The 16,334-nt window shown below is 66.5% G+C and overlaps 2 protein-coding genes across 10 annotated transcripts in view; one reads left to right on the plus strand and one right to left on the minus strand.

Annotated features, from left to right (window-relative positions):
- Positions 1-14,888, plus strand: part of MINK1 (misshapen like kinase 1) — a 43,615-nt gene extending 28,727 nt beyond the window's left edge. The window contains exons 3-34 of one of the 7 annotated variants that reach the window (XM_049637149.1): positions 551-607; positions 689-814; positions 2,468-2,578; positions 2,947-3,037; positions 3,438-3,568; positions 3,791-3,845; positions 3,950-4,028; positions 4,542-4,717; positions 5,069-5,138; positions 5,462-5,681; positions 7,118-7,231; positions 7,680-7,766; positions 7,980-8,201; positions 8,360-8,533; positions 8,823-9,083; positions 9,513-9,598; positions 9,755-9,865; positions 10,015-10,124; positions 10,325-10,413; positions 10,614-10,637; positions 10,725-10,885; positions 11,103-11,205; positions 11,288-11,425; positions 11,585-11,693; positions 12,061-12,228; positions 12,333-12,476; positions 12,666-12,800; positions 12,957-13,057; positions 13,130-13,279; positions 13,362-13,521; positions 13,606-13,745; positions 14,072-14,888. In XM_049637149.1, the coding sequence (XP_049493106.1) occupies positions 551-607; positions 689-814; positions 2,468-2,578; positions 2,947-3,037; positions 3,438-3,568; positions 3,791-3,845; positions 3,950-4,028; positions 4,542-4,717; positions 5,069-5,138; positions 5,462-5,681; positions 7,118-7,231; positions 7,680-7,766; positions 7,980-8,201; positions 8,360-8,533; positions 8,823-9,083; positions 9,513-9,598; positions 9,755-9,865; positions 10,015-10,124; positions 10,325-10,413; positions 10,614-10,637; positions 10,725-10,885; positions 11,103-11,205; positions 11,288-11,425; positions 11,585-11,693; positions 12,061-12,228; positions 12,333-12,476; positions 12,666-12,800; positions 12,957-13,057; positions 13,130-13,279; positions 13,362-13,521; positions 13,606-13,745; positions 14,072-14,155 (3,987 nt within the window). In that variant the 3' untranslated portion in view covers positions 14,156-14,888. Of the gene's footprint in view, positions 1-550; positions 608-688; positions 815-2,467; positions 2,579-2,946; positions 3,038-3,437; positions 3,569-3,790; positions 3,846-3,949; positions 4,029-4,541; positions 4,718-5,068; positions 5,139-5,461; positions 5,682-7,117; positions 7,232-7,679; positions 7,767-7,979; positions 8,202-8,359; positions 8,534-8,822; positions 9,084-9,512; positions 9,599-9,754; positions 9,866-10,014; positions 10,125-10,324; positions 10,414-10,613; positions 10,638-10,724; positions 10,886-11,102; positions 11,206-11,287; positions 11,426-11,584; positions 11,694-12,060; positions 12,229-12,318; positions 12,477-12,665; positions 12,801-12,956; positions 13,058-13,129; positions 13,280-13,361; positions 13,522-13,605; positions 13,746-14,071 lie in introns of those variants that run through there. The other 6 variants (XM_049637150.1, XM_049637153.1, XM_049637151.1 and 3 more) reach the window with 6 other exon arrangements.
- Positions 14,889-15,550: 662 nt separating this feature from the next.
- The window catches only part of CHRNE (cholinergic receptor nicotinic epsilon subunit), a 4,303-nt gene continuing 3,519 nt past the window's right edge, over positions 15,551-16,334 (minus strand). For 2 of the 3 annotated variants that reach the window (XM_049637159.1, XM_049637157.1), the window contains 3 exons: positions 16,111-16,297; positions 15,905-16,011; positions 15,551-15,819 (listed from right to left, as the gene is read on the minus strand). In XM_049637159.1, coding sequence (XP_049493116.1) covers positions 15,670-15,819; positions 15,905-16,011; positions 16,111-16,297 — 444 coding nt within the window. In that variant the 3' untranslated portion in view covers positions 15,551-15,669. The remainder of the gene's footprint in view (positions 15,820-15,904; positions 16,012-16,110; positions 16,298-16,334) is intronic. The other variant, XM_049637158.1, reaches the window with a different exon arrangement.

Genomic DNA, 16,334 nt, shown 5'->3' on the forward strand with positions numbered 1-16,334 from the left:
TGGGGCATCGACGCACGTCAGCCAGTCTTCTCTGTTTCCCCGAGATTCCCTCCAGTCTCAACTCTGTCTTTATTCTTCCCTGTCAGTACTACTAAAAAACGGAGTAGGGGAGATTCTGGGGAAGTCTTCCTGGGCAGAGGGGGCGGGGTGGGAAACCAGGTGCTTTTGTCCTGCATAGAAGTTGCCAGAGAGGCAGAGCCCTCGTTCAGCCCCCTCCAGCCCCCTCCCAGGGAGGAGAGGATCTCTGACTCACTGCTCTATCCTTCAGACTGTGGCAAATCCACGCCGGGGAGGCCACAGCAAAGCATAGGTGAATCCCACTCTCCTCCCTCAGCTATTGTAGGCGGGAGACCCTGGATCTCTACCCAGCGTAGCGCTTTTTGTCCTTGGAGCCCTGTCTGCCCCTGTGACCGACCCATAAGTGAAGGGGTCCGGTACCACAGGGACACTGCCTAAGACAGAAAACAGCCAAAAGGTGTGGCCTCTCCCAGAATCCAGCCCTCCCTGGGTGTGGACCCACACCCTCCACTCCCGGCTCTCTGTCCCGCAGGGTCGGCACGTCAAGACTGGGCAGCTGGCTGCCATCAAGGTCATGGACGTCACGGAGGTAGGGGCGGTGGGGGCCCAGGGAGAGTGGGGGCGCTGGGAAGGGCTGGGGGCCCGTGGGCTGACCCCCTCCCACTTACAGGACGAGGAGGAGGAGATCAAGCAGGAGATCAACATGCTAAAGAAGTACTCTCACCACCGCAACATCGCCACCTACTACGGGGCCTTCATAAAGAAGAGCCCCCCCGGAAACGACGACCAGCTCTGGGTGAGATGCACGTGGTGCCTCGTGTGTTGCCGCCTCTCTTCCACTGCGTGTCTGGGGGGCAGCGTCCTGGGGTTTGCCCACACTTCTGTCCTGACCGGCGCCGCGCCCTGTGTGCGGCACGTGCTTACTAGGTGGCAACAAGCAGGGGCTGGGGGAGCGGGTGCGCCCGTCCGTCCTGCCCCGGTACCCAGCCCCCCGCGAGAGCAGCAGCCCCAGACGCCTGTGCTTCCAGCTTCAGGCCCTCCTGGCAGTGCACAGGCCCTCCTGGGCGATTAATCCACCCGGAGCTTGCGGAGGCCCCTTTGGGCCTCCCCCGTGTTCCCTCCTGGCCCAGAACATTCCTGAGAGTCATTGCCCTCCCCAGCCCGGGGCCTCTTCCCGGCCTCACCCTTCCTGCTGCCCAGCCCGGCCCCTAGGGGAGAGCGCCAGGGAGCCTGGTGGCGGCCGTGGGGAGCTTAAAGCTGGTGCTAGGTCCCCCCTCCCACCAGTTGCCAGACAAGTACTTATTGAGCACCTTCTGTGTACCCTGCACGGAGAGACGCGAGTCACGGTCCCTGCTTCCAAGGCACTTAGTCTTTTTAGAGACGCTCACACAGACTGTGCACACAGAGCGAGGTGAGCAACACTTCCTGTGTGTTTACCTGCCGGCCGTGAGGGTGATGTCACGGAGGACTGGGGGCGCTGGGCTGGGCGCTCCCTTCCGGGCGCGATGGACGCCGTCCTTCCCCCCACCCCAGCCCGCTTCCCTGAGCTTGGTAGAGGGCGAGGCCCAGGCCAGGGCGCTAGGCACGCGAGTGACCTTTCTCGCACTTGCAAGTGTATATGTCCGGCCGGCCTCCTTCTGCGCTGCACGTGGCTTTTGGAAAACGTGCAGGGAAGCACTTGAACAGGCGTCCGAGTCCCCAGGGGACCGATTTGGCCCCTGCCTCTGTGCTGGAGTCTCACCAGCTTTCCCCCTGCAGCTCTCTGGCGGACCCCCCGCACTGCTTCGTCTCTGGCGGACCTGGAGAATCGCTGGTCCTTAGCCCCTTGCTTGTCTCTGGGTCAGGCTGTGGCCGACTTTCTGTGAAGGGCCGGAGAGTAGATGTTTGGGGCTCTGCGCATCATACGGTCTCTGTCCCAGCCACTCAGCCTGGCCGCTGAACCGGGAAAGCAGCCACAGGCAGTGCATAAACGAATGGGAACAGGAATGTCGCTGTATTCCCAGAAGCCTTTGTTTAGGATGCTAAACTTTGAATTTTGTATGCTTCCTTTTGCGATTTTTTTTTTAACCATTTAAAAATGTAAATTATCAGCTCCATGGCCAAGGTTGCCAACCTCCACGCCAGGGAGTTCTAGTTTGGGGGTTATGCGTCCCAGCGGGGGCCTGGTGCACACATTGGGTGCTCCTCAAGGAAAACACGCACGTGCGTGTCATTTTGTGTGCCGCATCCCCGGTTCCTTGGGCTCCTACTTGGGACCCGGCCTGTCTTTCCCCCGGTGTTGCCTTTTCCTCTCCTAACCTCGGGGAGCCTGTGGCCTCTGTGAGCAGTCTCCTACCCCTGCTCTGCGGCTCACATCGGCTGGGGCCCTGGGGTCCTCCCCCCCCGGGAGGCCGGCGGGGGGACGCCTTGCCTGACCGGTGCTTTTCCCTCCGGCGCTCCTGGGCCGTAGCTGGTGATGGAGTTCTGCGGCGCTGGCTCCGTGACAGACCTGGTGAAGAACACAAAAGGGAACGCCCTGAAGGAGGACTGTATCGCCTACATCTGCAGGGAGATCCTCCGGGTGAGGCCCCAGCTGGCCCTTCTGCCCACACCCGGGCCTTCCCTGCACGGGAGGCCCCGCGGCGGCATCCTTTCCGAGCAGCGGTGGCCGAGGGGGGCAGGGATGGACAGGGCCCCAGCTTTGGCGTGATCTCAGGCGGCCGGGGGGACAAGCCTGCCCCTTTGCCGGTGGCCCCGCGGCTGCCGGGGACTCTCGGGGGCCACCACTCTGAGGACGCTCCCTGTGAAAACCCAGCCTGCGCTTGGGCTCCGGGGTGGCGGGGGCTGCGCCTTCCGCCCGGCCCTGTCCATGCGGGTGCCTGCCCCGCTCCTTGGCTCTCGTCCACGTCCTCCGGCACCGAGGCTCACCTCCCCACTGTCCCGCCCCAGGGCCTAGCCCATCTCCACGCCCACAAGGTGATCCATCGAGACATCAAGGGGCAGAATGTGCTGCTGACAGAGAACGCCGAGGTCAAGCTGGGTAGGTCGCTCCCTCCTGAGGCGAATGGGGCCCCGGGACCTCCAGGACAGAAGGGGAGGCCCCTCTATTTCCTCTGATGGCTCAGGTCTAACCACCTGCAGGCTGGGAGTCTCTCTCCTGCCCTTCCTCATCTCCCCCGAGGGGCCCCGCCACCCATATGTCACAGGTGCCGTGTAGGTCCCCCGGGGAGACGGGGGATCCCAGCCCCTCCTGCCTGTCGCTTGGCCTTTTCACGTGGGTGTCTTGCCACAACACGGAGATTAGGTCAGGTTCTTTGAGACGAGACGTTGATGGGGCGGAAGGGCCAGAGAACGTCTGGGGGCCCCGGGGCGCACACGGCCCAGGGCGAGGGGCGCAGGCATGATCCTCTGTCGTGACCCCTCCCTCCACGTCTTCCCAGTGGATTTTGGCGTGAGTGCTCAGCTGGACCGTACTGTGGGCAGGCGGAACACTTTCATCGGAACCCCCTACTGGATGGCCCCGGAGGTCATCGCCTGTGACGAGAACCCTGATGCCACCTACGATTACAGGGTACAGAGCAGAGTGGGGTGCACGGAGACTGCCAAGGGCAGGAAGCGAGAGGGGGTGGTAGGGAGACCAAAAGTCGGGGTGACAACACGAGCTGTAATGGTATGTGGGTGGTGAGGGGTGGGCAGGCTGGAGACTGGCCCGGGGAAGGGGTGGGGACCCAGACGTGGCCCTGAAGAGGCTTGTCTGGAACGTGCTCCTGTCCCTTCTTCTGTCCCTCTGTAGAGTGACATCTGGTCTCTAGGAATCACAGCCATCGAGATGGCAGAGGGAGCCCCCCGTAAGTGTGGCGTCTGGGAGCGCAGGGAGGGGTGGTAGGAAGGGCTCCTTCCGGCTCTTGGCATGGCTGCGTGAGGGACTGATGGTGTTCCTCCCGTGTGCCAGCTCTGTGTGACATGCACCCCATGCGAGCCCTCTTCCTCATCCCACGGAACCCACCCCCCAGACTCAAGTCCAAGAAATGGTAGGTCTCTGGGGGTTTGCGTGTCAGGGAAGGAGGGCCTCTGGACAAAGCCCCACCACCACCTCCACCCAGCACCTCCTTACCCCCAGCATCCCCAACTAGCCTTACCCCTGCGTCCCCTGCTGCCTTATCCTGTGTCCTCTGCTAGCCTTGCCCCCTGCATCCTCCACTAGCCTTACCCCCCTGCGCCCCCACCACCTCATCCCCTGTGTCCTCCACTACTCTTACCCCCTGCATCCCTCACTAGCCTTACCCACCGTGTCCCCTGCTGTGTCCCCTGCTGCCTTACCCCCTGCATCCCCCAGTAGCTTTACCCCCAGTGTCCCCTGCCACCTTATCCCCTGTGTCCAGGTGTGGGTCTGCACCACAGAGGGGCAGGGCCAGGGCCCAGGGTCGGGACATGGATAAGACGGGAGAAATCGAGGGGGCTTTTGGATGAGTGATTTCCCTCTTCTGCTTGTGATCTCCCCCTGCCAAGAGGGCCCTCCCAGTGTGAGCACCCTTCATTTCCAGGTCTAAGAAGTTCATCGACTTCATCGACACGTGTCTCATCAAAACCTACCTGAGCCGCCCACCCACGGAACAGCTGCTCAAGTTCCCCTTCATCCGTGACCAGCCCACAGAGCGCCAGGTCCGCATCCAGCTCAAGGACCACATCGACCGCTCCCGCAAGAAGCGAGGCGAGAAGGGTCAGTGGGCGAGCGAGAGAGGCACCAAGTGTTGGGTCTCGGGTCTCAGGACGCACCCCCACCTGGCTCCTCCTTCCCGCGGAGACCGCCTTCCCAAACTTCCAGTCCCAGTGGGGTTTTTCTTCTTTGACTGCTGATCCCAGGCAACCTTCCCAGGGAGGGCCACCCTTCTACATCCTTGCAGAAGCGCGTGCGTAAGTGCGCGTGTGCAGTCTGCCGCGTCCCGCCCCCGGCGGGGTCTGGGCCCAAGCTCCACACCGCAGGTGTTGGTCATCCCCATCGAAGGTTTCCCTAGACCTGGGTGGGATCTGGGACGCTGGGTAAAGAAACAGCGGTGACCTCCCCCTGCAGAGGAGACGGAGTATGAGTACAGTGGCAGCGAGGAGGAAGACGACAGCCATGGAGAGGAGGGGGAGCCGAGGTGGGCCACCACCCTCCACCCCCGTCGGAGGGCAGCAGTGCCCCCGGCGTGGGGACCCTTGGTGTGGGGTGGTGGGCCAGAGAGGCAGAGGCCGTGGGACACCCCTGAGTGTGGAATGGGCGGAGGGAGTGAGCGGGGGAGGTTGGGGCGGGGGGGGGGGGGGCAACGGGGGGCCGCAGGCTGGGGATCCGGGCGGCAGGGCCCCCATGGGCAGGCAGGCGGGCACGCGTCCCATCCCCTGGCCGTGGCCGGAGACTCCCACGAGGACAAGAGCGGTGGCCGGGCTCTGACCCCAGTGCCGGCCGGGCTGCCCTGCCCCCCAGCTCCATCATGAACGTGCCCGGGGAGTCCACCCTGCGCCGGGAGTTTCTCCGGCTCCAGCAGGAGAATAAGAGCAACTCGGAGGCTCTGAAGCAGCAGCAGCAGCAGCAGCAGCAGCAGCAGCAGCAGCAGCGGGACCCCGAGGCGCACATCAAGCATCTCCTGCACCAGCGCCAGCGACGCATCGAGGAGCAGAAGGAGGAGCGGCGGCGCGTGGAGGAGGTGGGGCTGCGCGCCGGGCTCGCCCTTCTACCCCCGCCCCGGAACTGGTTCCCCGCGCGGCCCAGCCCCTGGCCTGCAGGTCCCTGCGGGAAGGCGCTGTGCCGGGTCAGAGGCCGGCCGGCCCTGTGTGGGTGGCGTCAGCGGCCCCCAGGAGCCAGCCTCTCAGGACGGCCGTCCTTGTGCTGCCGCCCGTCCCCCCCTCCCCCCCCCCCGTGTCTGCGCACTGCAGCGCCCCGGGCATCTGGCCCACGAGCAGCTGTGCGCCCTGAGCAGGAAGCTCCTTGTAGAGACCCTCCTTTTACTTTTGGTTTTGGGGCTGAGATTTGCTGGAAAATAGCCCATCCACTCATTGGAGGTGGATGGGGGGTGGGGGGAGGGGGGGATACCTTTTCATCAATAATCTTCCTTTTATTTTTTTTTAAGTTTTATTTATTTATTTTAGAGACAGAGAGTGGGGGAGGGGGGGAGAGGGAGGGAGAGAGAGAATCCCAAGCAGGCTCTGAGCTGTCAGCACGGAGCCCCGATGCAGGGCTCGAACTCACACACACACACCGTGAGATCATGACCCGAGCTGAAACCAAGAGTCAGACTCTTAACCGACTGAGCCACCCAGGCGCCCCAGTAAGCTTCCTTTTAGATAGATGCAGGGTTTTCTTCTCACCAATTTAAAAAGCATGTATCTGTATACACCTGTGCTTAAATGTATTTCCTCTGCAGGAGGGTCATGGTGAGGAAGGAGGTCTAGGTTGGTTTAAAAATTGCCTAAATGATGGGATTTGGGCTGAAACCGTTCCATGGTGTTAAAGTGTACGGAGAGCCAGACTTCACACAAAAATCATCTAAGTGATGGTATAGACGGAAGCACCCCCACGCTCCGGGTCCGACTTCCCGAAGCGGCCCCTGCTTCCCCCGAACCAAGGACACCCTGTGGGAAAGCCTGCCGCCGCGCACAGATTCCCCGAGTGGTAAAGGCTGCTGGCGGCAGCGGAGGGCCAGAGTGTCCCCCGAGCCGCTCCGGGCCGCGCTCCGCTCCGGTTGGGGCGGCCGGGCCTGGACGCCGCCGCGCCTGTGCGCGCCTGCCGCCCCCTTGTGGCCAGCGGCCGTCGCTGCGCCGTCGCCCGCTTGCTTGCGGGAGGAGCGGACAGGTGTCCTCCTAGGTGGCCCACCGTGGGCAGCAGGCACGCACAGCCTGCACGTCCCCGGCGCGGCCGCCTCGCCCAGCGGTTTTTCCTGAGCCGAACCCGCCCCGGGGCTCTGGGGCCGGCGGGCTTGCGGAAGCAGGTGGGGGCCGCCGCCTTTCACCACCGGTGTCCCGAGGGGCAGGTTCTGCCCGCGCCGTCCAGTGGGCGTCTCCGCTCCGGCAGGGGACCCGATCCCCCTTCGGGCCCTGCCGAGTTCGGGGGCAGACCCGCAGACCACCCCTTCCCCCCTCACAGCAACAGCGGCGGGAGCGGGAGCAGCGGAAGCTGCAGGAGAAGGAGGAGCGGCGGCTGGAGGACATGCAGGCGCTGCGGCGGGAGGAGGAGCGGCGGCAGGCGGAGCGCGAGCAGGTACAGCGCCCGCCGCAAACACCCGGCCCTCCCTCGCCTCCCCCTGCGCCCGCCGCCCGCCGCCCTGCACCGGACACCTCTCCGCTTCTTTCCCGACCCCCCAGATTCCCCCTATCTTTTCCAGCTTCACTCTCTCTCTCTGTTTTCTCCCACCCTTCGACCCGCACCCCGGCTCCCTGCCCTCTTCCTGTCTCTGTGCCTTCATTCCCCATCTCTTCGCCCCATCCTCGCCGCCTCACCCCTGCACCGCCGCTCGCGGGGCCCTGCACGCCCGCCTCCTCCTCATTGCCTCCCCCCAACCCCGTCTGTCCTCTCTCTGATTCTCCCCGCTTTCCTCTTCATCCTCACCCCACCGATCCCGCCTTCCCCCGCCGCCGCCGCCGCCCCCCCCCCCCCGCCTTTTCCTCCTCTCCCCCTGCCCTTTGCCCTCCCCCCCCGCCCCCCCCAGGAATATATTCGTCACAGGCTAGAGGAGGAGCAGCGACAGCTCGAGATCCTTCAGCAACAGCTGCTCCAGGAACAGGCCCTGCTGCTGGTAACGGGGTCCCCGGCTTCCTCGGGGAAGATGCGGACTCAGAGCTCCCGAGCCGGAGCGGGGGCGGCGGCGCTTCCGGGGAGGGGACCCCGCCAGGCGCCGGGGGGGAAGACGCCCGTTCCCCCCCCGGAGCGGCCGGAGGAGGGCAAGGGCTCGCCCGCGCCCTCGTGGGGCCGCCCCGCGCTGAGCCGCCGTCCCTACCCTTGGGCCCAGGAGTACAAGCGGAAGCAGCTGGAGGAGCAGCGGCAGTCCGAGCGCCTGCAGAGGCAGCTGCAGCAGGAGCACGCCTACCTCAAGTCCCTGCAGCAGCAGCAGCAGCAGCAGCAGCAGCTGCAGAAGCAGCAGCAGCAGCAGGCCCCGCCCACAGACCGGAAGCCGCTGTATCACTACGGCCGGGGCGTCGGTCCCGCGGACAAGCCCGCCTGGGCGCGCGAGGTACCCGCGGCCCCCGACCGCCCGAGACCGAGACCTTGCACGCGGCGGGCACCGGAAAGGGGAACGGGGCGCCTGGCGCGGGTGGGGTCTGGGGGCGGGCGGGGGAGGGGGGTACCTGTGATTTGAGAGGGGGGGACGCAAGCCCTTTCCCACCGCAGGTGGAAGAGAGAACGAGGATGAACAAACAGCAGAACTCTCCCCTGGCCAAAACCAAGCCCGGCGGCGCAGGGCCCGAGCCCCCCGTCCCCCAGGCCTCCCCCGGGCCCGCGGGCCCCCTTTCCCAAACTCCTCCTATGCAGAGGCCGGTGGAGCCCCAGGAGGGACCGCACAAGGTGAGTCTGTCCCCGTTCCCGCGATGACACACGCAGGAGCCTCGCTCCGCACAGGTGTGTCACGTGTATGTGTCTGCACGCGAGCGCGCGCACCCTTAGCCAGGGACCGTGGGGGCGCTGCGGGCCCCGTCCTGGCTGTTCTCGGCCTTCAGGAGCACGTCTCCTTCAGCGGACACTCGGAAGCCCGAGGCTTTCCTTGCTCCTTCCTCCCGGCCCAGGCACCCCCCCCCTCCCAGGTGGGGACGTGCCTCAGAGCGGGCAGCCCACCCTCCCTGGTCTTTCCCTGCAGAGCCTGGTGGCACACCGGGTCCCACTGAAGCCATATGCAGCGCCCGTACCCCGATCCCAGTCCCTGCAGGACCAGCCCACCCGAAACCTGGCTGCCTTCCCGGCCTCCCACGAGCCCGACCCTGCCGTCCCCACACCCACTGCCGCGCCCGGCACCCGAGGAGCGGTCATCCGCCAGAATTCAGATCCCACCTCGGAAGGGCCTGGCCCCAGCCCGAACCCCCCATCCTGGGTCCGGCCGGACACTGAGACCCCACCCAAGGTACGGGTGGGGCCGCGGGGCCGGGGAAACGGGAGACAAACAGCCTGGGAGGGAAAGGGTAGCGAGTGGTGGGGAGCGGGCGAGATGGAGAGGCGCTCAGGGCTGGAAGGGAGGAGCAGGGCCGGCTGCCACTGCTGGCCGGAGGGCGGGAGGCCCGCCCCGGGGCTGTGTCCCTGCCCCCAGGGATGACTGAGAGGAGGGGAGAATGCCCAGAGTGCGGGGGGAGCTCTAGGGGCTGGCTTCCTGGGGTGGAGTCCCCGCTCCGTGACTGTGGACAAAGTCATCAGCTCCCCTAGCCTCGGTTTGCCTGTCCGTGCGAAGCGGGGAGAGTACCCATCGGGGGCCTAGATGAGGCCGCACGCTTGACGAGCGTCTGGCCCGGCGCTGGCACCGAGCACACCGACCCCCTCCCCGCCCCGCCCCCCTCAGGTGCCTCAGAGGACCTCGTCCATCGCCACTGCCCTTAACACCAGTGGGGCCGGAGGGACCCGGCCGGCTCAGGCCGTCCGTGCCAGGTAGCACCCCGGGGGCAGTCGCGTGGTGGCCCGGGGCGTGGGGCGGGCTGTGCAGAGGGGACTCTACCAGGTTACCTGCCTCGGGGCGGGCAGGCCCCCTCCCCGTCACCTCCGCGCCCCCGCCCCGCCCCCGGCACCCCTGTGCTCCCTCCACAGACCTCGCAGCAACTCCGCCTGGCAAATCTATCTGCAAAGGCGGGCCGAGCGGGGCTCCCCCAAGCCTCCGGGGCCCCCCGCTCAGCCCCCTGGTCCGCCCAACGCCTGTAGGTAATGGAGTTGTCTGTCCCCTCCCCAACTCACTCCTGCCCTCGCTCCTGCCACCTGCTTCCCCCCCCTGGTGGTGGCTCCCTCTGCTGTGCAGCTCAGCGCTCAGGGGGGACACCTATCTTCCTGACCTGTCTCTGCCTTCCCCGCAGTAACCCCGACCTCAGGAGGAGCGACCCTGGCTGGGAACGCTCGGAAGGTGCCCTCCCCTCGCACGGGCACCTGCCCCAGGCTGGCTCGCTGGAGCGGAACCGCGTGGGAGGTATGGCGCCAGCCTGGGCAGCCTCCTCCGGGGCCGGGACCCGGTCTCTGTCATAGGGATCCTGCCTTTGGCAACTTTAGGCAGGACACCCTCGGGCGCCAGGCTGGGCCCGGCTGGATGTGGAGCCTGGCTGAGCTCTGGGGTCCGCCCCGAACGACCAGGTGTCCGTGACCTTCCTTCTCCCGCTCTGCCCCATGCAGCCTCCTCCAAGCTGGATAGCTCCCCAGTGCTCTCCCCTGGGAACAAAGCCAAGCCTGATGACCACCGCTCCCGGCCGGGCCGGCCCGCAGTAAGTCCGCAGCTGCGGCCCTGACGTCTCCTGGGTGGGGGCTGGGAGCCTCGGGAGCCCCCAGGAGCCAGGTGCTGGGGTGGGGCCTTCCTTAACCCTCGCGCCAAGGGGCTGCGGGCTGCACTTCTCAGCTACTGACCTTTCTTCACCTCTCTCCTGCTTCCTCCTGGCTGTCCTTCTCCCCCCGCCGCCCCTCCCAGAGCTATAAGCGTGCCATCGGCGAGGTTAGTGAGAAGGCCTGCTCGGGAGCCCCTCCCCTCTGGCACCCCCTGTACCCCACCCCTCCCCTCCTCACGCGGCACCCTCTGCAGGACTTCGTGCTCCTGAAGGAGCGGGCCCTGGACGAGGCCCCGCGGCCTCCCAAGAAGGCCATGGACTACTCGTCTTCCAGCGAGGAGGTGGAAAGCAGCGAGGACGAGGAAGAAAGCAATGGCGAGCCATCAGAGGGGAGCAGAGATACCCCTGGGGCCCGGTATGGGGGCGCTCTGGGGGAGGGCAGGGTTCTCCTTTTCCTAGGGGACCCTGGCCATCACTGCTGATCTAGACAATGGGGTCTGCTCCGGGGTCCCCATCGGCCTCCCACTGCCATGTCCACCAGGAGCCAGTGCGAAGCACCCGCCGGTCCCCCTGTCTCCACCCCGTGGCAGGCAGGACCTGGGAACTGATGGCCGTCCTCTCTCCTCTGGCAGCGACGGAGACACAGACAGCATCAGCACCATGGTGGTCCATGACGTGGAGGAGATCGCGGGGACCCAGACCCCCTATGGGGGCGGCACCATGGTGGTCCAGCGCGTGAGTGGGCCCCCCTTCTTCCCGGCACCTGCTCTCCCCTGTCCTCAGCCGAGCACTGGCTCCCTTTCCTCTGTCCCTGCAGACTCCTGAAGAGGAACGCAGCCTGCTGCACGCGGACAGCAACGGCTACACCAACCTGCCCGATGTGGTCCAGCCCAGCCACTCGCCCACCGAGAGCGGCAAAGGTCAAAGCCCCCCATCCAAGGAGGGAGGCAGCGACGTAAGTGGGCGGATGCAGACCCACGGGGCGGTGGGTAGGGGCGCTGGGGGCCGCTGCAGGGGGCGGGGCGGAGCTCGGCAACCTGGGGGTGGGGGCGGGGCCGGGGGGCCCAGGGGCCGGGTGTCTGGTGTTTGCCTGACTGCTGCCCCACCCCCACAGTACCAGTCTCGTGGGCTGGTAAAGGCCCCTGGCAAGAGCTCGTTCACGATGTTTGTGGACCTAGGGATCTACCAGCCCGGAGGCAGTGGGGATACCATCCCCATCACAGGTGAGGACAGGAGGACAGACTTGCCATGAGGCCTGGTGAAGGGCACAGGTGGGCCTCTGATGGCGCGGCTTTAGGAGGCAGTGGTGGCCTCCGCTTTGGCCCGACGCCCCTACCCTGGCACAGAGGCAGCAAGGGCGCCTAAGGCCCCTTAGAGCCGCGAGGAAAAATGCTCAGAGTGGCCCCGGCACCTGACTGGATACGGATTGTTTGAGGCCATTTGCTCCTTCTCCTCCCTCCCCTTTCCTGCTGAGCGTGCGTGCGTTCGGTTCGTTCGCAGGGGCCTCCACCAGATGTAGGGCTGGGTTCAGGAGGGACAGGGGAGGGGGCTACAGCCCTCCTCCCCTCCCCCCTCTCCTCTTCCCGGCAGCCCTGGTCGGGGGAGAGGGCGGTCGGCTTGATCAGCTCCAGTACGACGTGCGGAAAGGCTCCGTGGTCAACGTGAACCCCACCAACACCCGGGCCCACAGCGAGACCCCCGAGATCCGGAAATACAAGAAGCGATTCAATTCCGAGATCCTCTGTGCGGCCCTTTGGGGTAAGCCAGGGCCGGGAAGGAAAAGAGGGGTCCGGCGCACCCCGGGGCTCCCGGTCGGGTGAGGGCCCGGCTGCCTCTCATCTGCCCAAGGGCTCCCGTTGCAGGCGTCAACCTGCTGGTGGGCACCGAGAACGGTCTGATGCTGCTGGACCGAAGCGGGCAGGGCAAGGTGTACGGGCTCATCGGGCGGCGGCGCTTCCAGCAAATGGACGTGCTAGAGGGGCTCAACCTGCTCATCACCATCTCAGGTGTGGGGAGGGGGGCGGGGGGAGGGCTGGGCTCTGGGCTGCCCGGCCGCCTGCAGCCTGGGGGGGGGGCCCGGGGGGGGGGGGGGGGGGGGTCCGGCGCCGGGGGGGGGGGGGGGGGGGGGGGGGGGGGGAGGATGGCGCAGAGGTGGATGCTGGGCCTCGGGTGACGGGGTGTGTGTCCTCCTTCAGGGAAAAGGAACAAGCTGCGGGTGTATTACCTGTCTTGGCTCCGGAACAAGATTCTGCACAACGATCCGGAAGTGGAGAAGAAGCAGGGCTGGACCACTGTGGGCGACATGGAGGGCTGCGGGCACTACCGCGTGGGTGAGGAGGGCTCCACGCGGTGGCCAGGGCGCGTTGCTTTACGAGAAGGAGGAAAGGGGGCCCTGAGCTTAGTGGCTGAGCCTCGAAGCCAGAGGCTGGGCGACTGGGTTTGGGGTCTGGTGACCGACCCGTGGGACTCCTCTTCCCTGCCCCCAGTGAAATACGAGCGCATTAAGTTCCTGGTCATCGCCCTGAAGAGCTCCGTGGAGGTGTATGCCTGGGCCCCCAAGCCCTACCACAAGTTCATGGCCTTCAAGGTAGTCCCCACCGCAGCCCCTCCGCCGGCCCAGCACCCTGGCCGCATCCCTGAGCCCTCCTCTCCTCCACAGTCCTTCGCCGACCTCCCTCACCGCCCTCTGCTGGTCGACCTGACCGTGGAGGAGGGTCAGCGGCTCAAGGTCATCTACGGCTCCAGTGCCGGTTTCCACGCTGTGGATGTCGACTCGGGGAACAGCTACGACATCTACATCCCCGTGCATGTAAGCTTGGCGGGGCTTCGGGAGGAGCGCGACCGCCACCCCGGGCTCTGGACACGCGTGCAACGCATGCTCTCGTCCCCAGATCCAGAGCCAGATCACGCCCCATGCCATCATCTTCCTCCCCAACACGGACGGCATGGAGATGCTCCTGTGCTACGAGGACGAGGGCGTGTACGTGAACACGTACGGGCGCATCATCAAGGACGTGGTGCTGCAGTGGGGAGAGATGCCCACCTCTGTGGGTGAGTGGGCCCCGCCCCCAGGCTGCCCGGGGTGGGCGGCGGGCCGTGGCCCACTCACTGCCGCCCGACCCCCTTCTCCCCCAGCCTACATCTGCTCCAACCAGATCATGGGCTGGGGCGAGAAAGCCATTGAGATCCGCTCTGTGGAGACGGGCCACCTGGACGGCGTCTTCATGCACAAACGAGCCCAGAGGCTTAAGTTCCTGTGTGAGCGGAACGACAAGGTGGGAGGCCCTTTGCCCTCTGGCCCCGGAGCTGGGGGGGGGGGGGGGGTGGTGCCGGGGGGGGGGGGCTGGGGGATCTTCGTGAGACGGGGTCCAGGGGGCATAGCCTGCGTCACAGCCCGCCCTTCCTCGCCCTCCGTCCCTGAGAGCGCCCTGGACACCCAGGAGGCCTGCGGCTGCCCCCCCTCCCGCCCCCATCACCAAGCACCTCTGCCTTTCGAGGGGAGGGCGCGGGGCTCTCTGAGAGGCTACTCGCAGCAGCTTCTCTCTGGCTCTGTCTCCTGGCTGAGACACCCCCCCCCCCCCCCCCTTCCTACCCCACCCAGGTGTTCTTTGCCTCTGTCCGCTCCGGGGGCAGCAGCCAGGTTTACTTCATGACCCTGAATCGGAACTGCATCATGAACTGGTGACGGGGCCCGGGCTGGGGCTGCCCCAGTGGACCCAGCTCTCCCCACTACAGCCAGACTCCCCAGGCCGCCCTTCTTTCCCCTCCCTGGGCTTTTGCTTTTTACTGGTTTGATTCACTGGAGCCTGCTGGGAACGTGACCTCTGACCCCTGATGCTTTTGTGATCACGTGACCATCCTCTTTCCCCGATAGGTTCTCCCCCCAAAACCTGTGCCTGTCCCAGCTTCTGGGGACAGGCACAGCTTCCCCTCACCAGGAATCGAGTGGGCCTAGCCCCACCCCCCTTTTCTCCATTTCAGAGGAGAGGGCGGGGGGGGGGGGGGGGGGGCCTCAGGCCCGGTCCCCCACTGCTGCTGACTGGGCAGGGCCCTGGGCCCCTTCATTTGCACGTCAGGGGAGCCGGCTCCCCCCTTGAATGTACCAGACCCTGGGGGGGGTCGCTGGGGCCCTGGGTTTAGGGGGGGGGGGGTCACCAGCCACTCCAGGGGCAGGGACCATTTCCTCATTTTCTGAAAGCACTTTAATGATTCCCCTCCCCCCAAACCCCAGGGAATGGAGGGGGGACCCCGCCAGCCAAAACATTTCCCCCTTTCTGACCCCATTTCTTTCTAGCCTCTGTCCTTCCTTGGTGGCGGGAGGGAGCAGGGAGCTCTCACCCCCTCTGCACCCCCTTGCTTGCCTCTGTATATAGTGTGAGCAGCAAGTAGCCCCGCCCCCCCCCCCCCCCCCCCCCCCCCCCCGCTTCCGATGGGCGAGCTCCCCGCCCCCCCCCCCCCCCCCCCCCCCCCATGTAGTGGCCTTGGATATTCCGTTTGTTAATAAAGACAATTCAACCAGCTCCCACCATCTCGGGCCCCCTTTTATTTCCGTTTTCTCTCCCGGTCCTGGACACCAGCCAGGATAAGCCAACAGAGGTGGGAGAGAGGGGGCAGACGGGACGGGCAGAAGCTGCATGAGTGGGTTTTGGTGGAAGCAGTCAGGGGGGCCATGCTGGGTCAATCAGAAGCCTTACCCTGTGGCGGGGGGGGGGGGGGGGGGGGGCCGGGGGGGGGCGCCGGGCCCCTCCCCCGCCGGGGGGGGGGGGGGGGGGGGGGGGGGGACCTTTGCTGAGAGCCTGTGGCCCCTGCCCACTCCAACAGGGAAGGGCCGGGCCTCCGTCAAGTCATGCCAAGGGGCGTCTTCGCTTTGGTTAATCAAGGGATAAAGAGCGCTCAGAAGCTCACAGGGCTGGAGGGTCACGTGGGACGAGGGCCTCAGAAGGGCTGGGAGGTCAGCAAGGCTGAGCGGAGGGGCGGGGAGCCGTTTCCGGACTGGCACCCAAGAGCCTGCCTGAACCGTCTGCCCTCTGCTTCTGCCCCCTGCCCGGTGGCCAGACCCACGCGTGTGAGCACACGACTCTTCTTGAGACGGAAAGGCCCGGGTTTATTATCGGCATTAGGAAAGAATCCCGCTGCGGCAGCGACTGCAACTTGGTTTTTTCACGCCCGGTTTCCTCCCGGAGGCGGTGGAAGAGCCGTCTACATACACGGCGGGTAGGGCAGCTTGGGCACTTGATTGAAGTAGCCCCCCAGAAAGATGAGGCTGGACCCCACGCCGAAGAGCACCAGGGCGGCCCAGAAGCAGATGTTGTCGAGGGCCTTCCCCATGCGCACCCAGTCGGACACCTCCTGGGGAGGGAGCAGGCACCGGCTGGGTCCGGGAAGGGGCCTCCCCCGAGCCAGCACCCGCCCCGCCCTCCCGTGCCTGCCGCACCTCGCCGGAGGCCTCCTGGTCTCGCGTGCTCTCGGCCACGAAGTTCACGGCGTCCACGCAGCAGCGGACCTCGGGGGCGGCGGCGCCCAGGCTCTGGCAGAGGGCGGCTGGTGGGGACGCCCGGGCGGGGAGGGGGTGGTGGTCACTGGGAAGCCCGCCCCGCCGCGGGCGCCCGCGCCGACCCGCCCGGAGTCCTCCCCGCTCACCGGTCCAGGGCCCATGCCGGTGCCTCTGCCCCTCAAACACGAGCTCGCTCCGCGGCTTTTTCAGTATCAGCTCCTCGGCGCGGAGCAGCAGGCCCACCGACGACGCGCGCCGGGGCGGCGAGGCGGCCCGGGGGGGCTCGGGCGGCGCGCGGGAGCCCAGGAGGCGAGGCGGCAGCTCCAGCAGGACCTGGCGGCGGGGGGGGGGGGGGGGGGGGGGGGGGGGG

The sequence above is a fragment of the Panthera uncia genome, chromosome E1 (assembly GCF_023721935.1).
Source record: "Panthera uncia isolate 11264 chromosome E1, Puncia_PCG_1.0, whole genome shotgun sequence".
Taxonomy (NCBI): domain Eukaryota; kingdom Metazoa; phylum Chordata; class Mammalia; order Carnivora; family Felidae; genus Panthera; species Panthera uncia.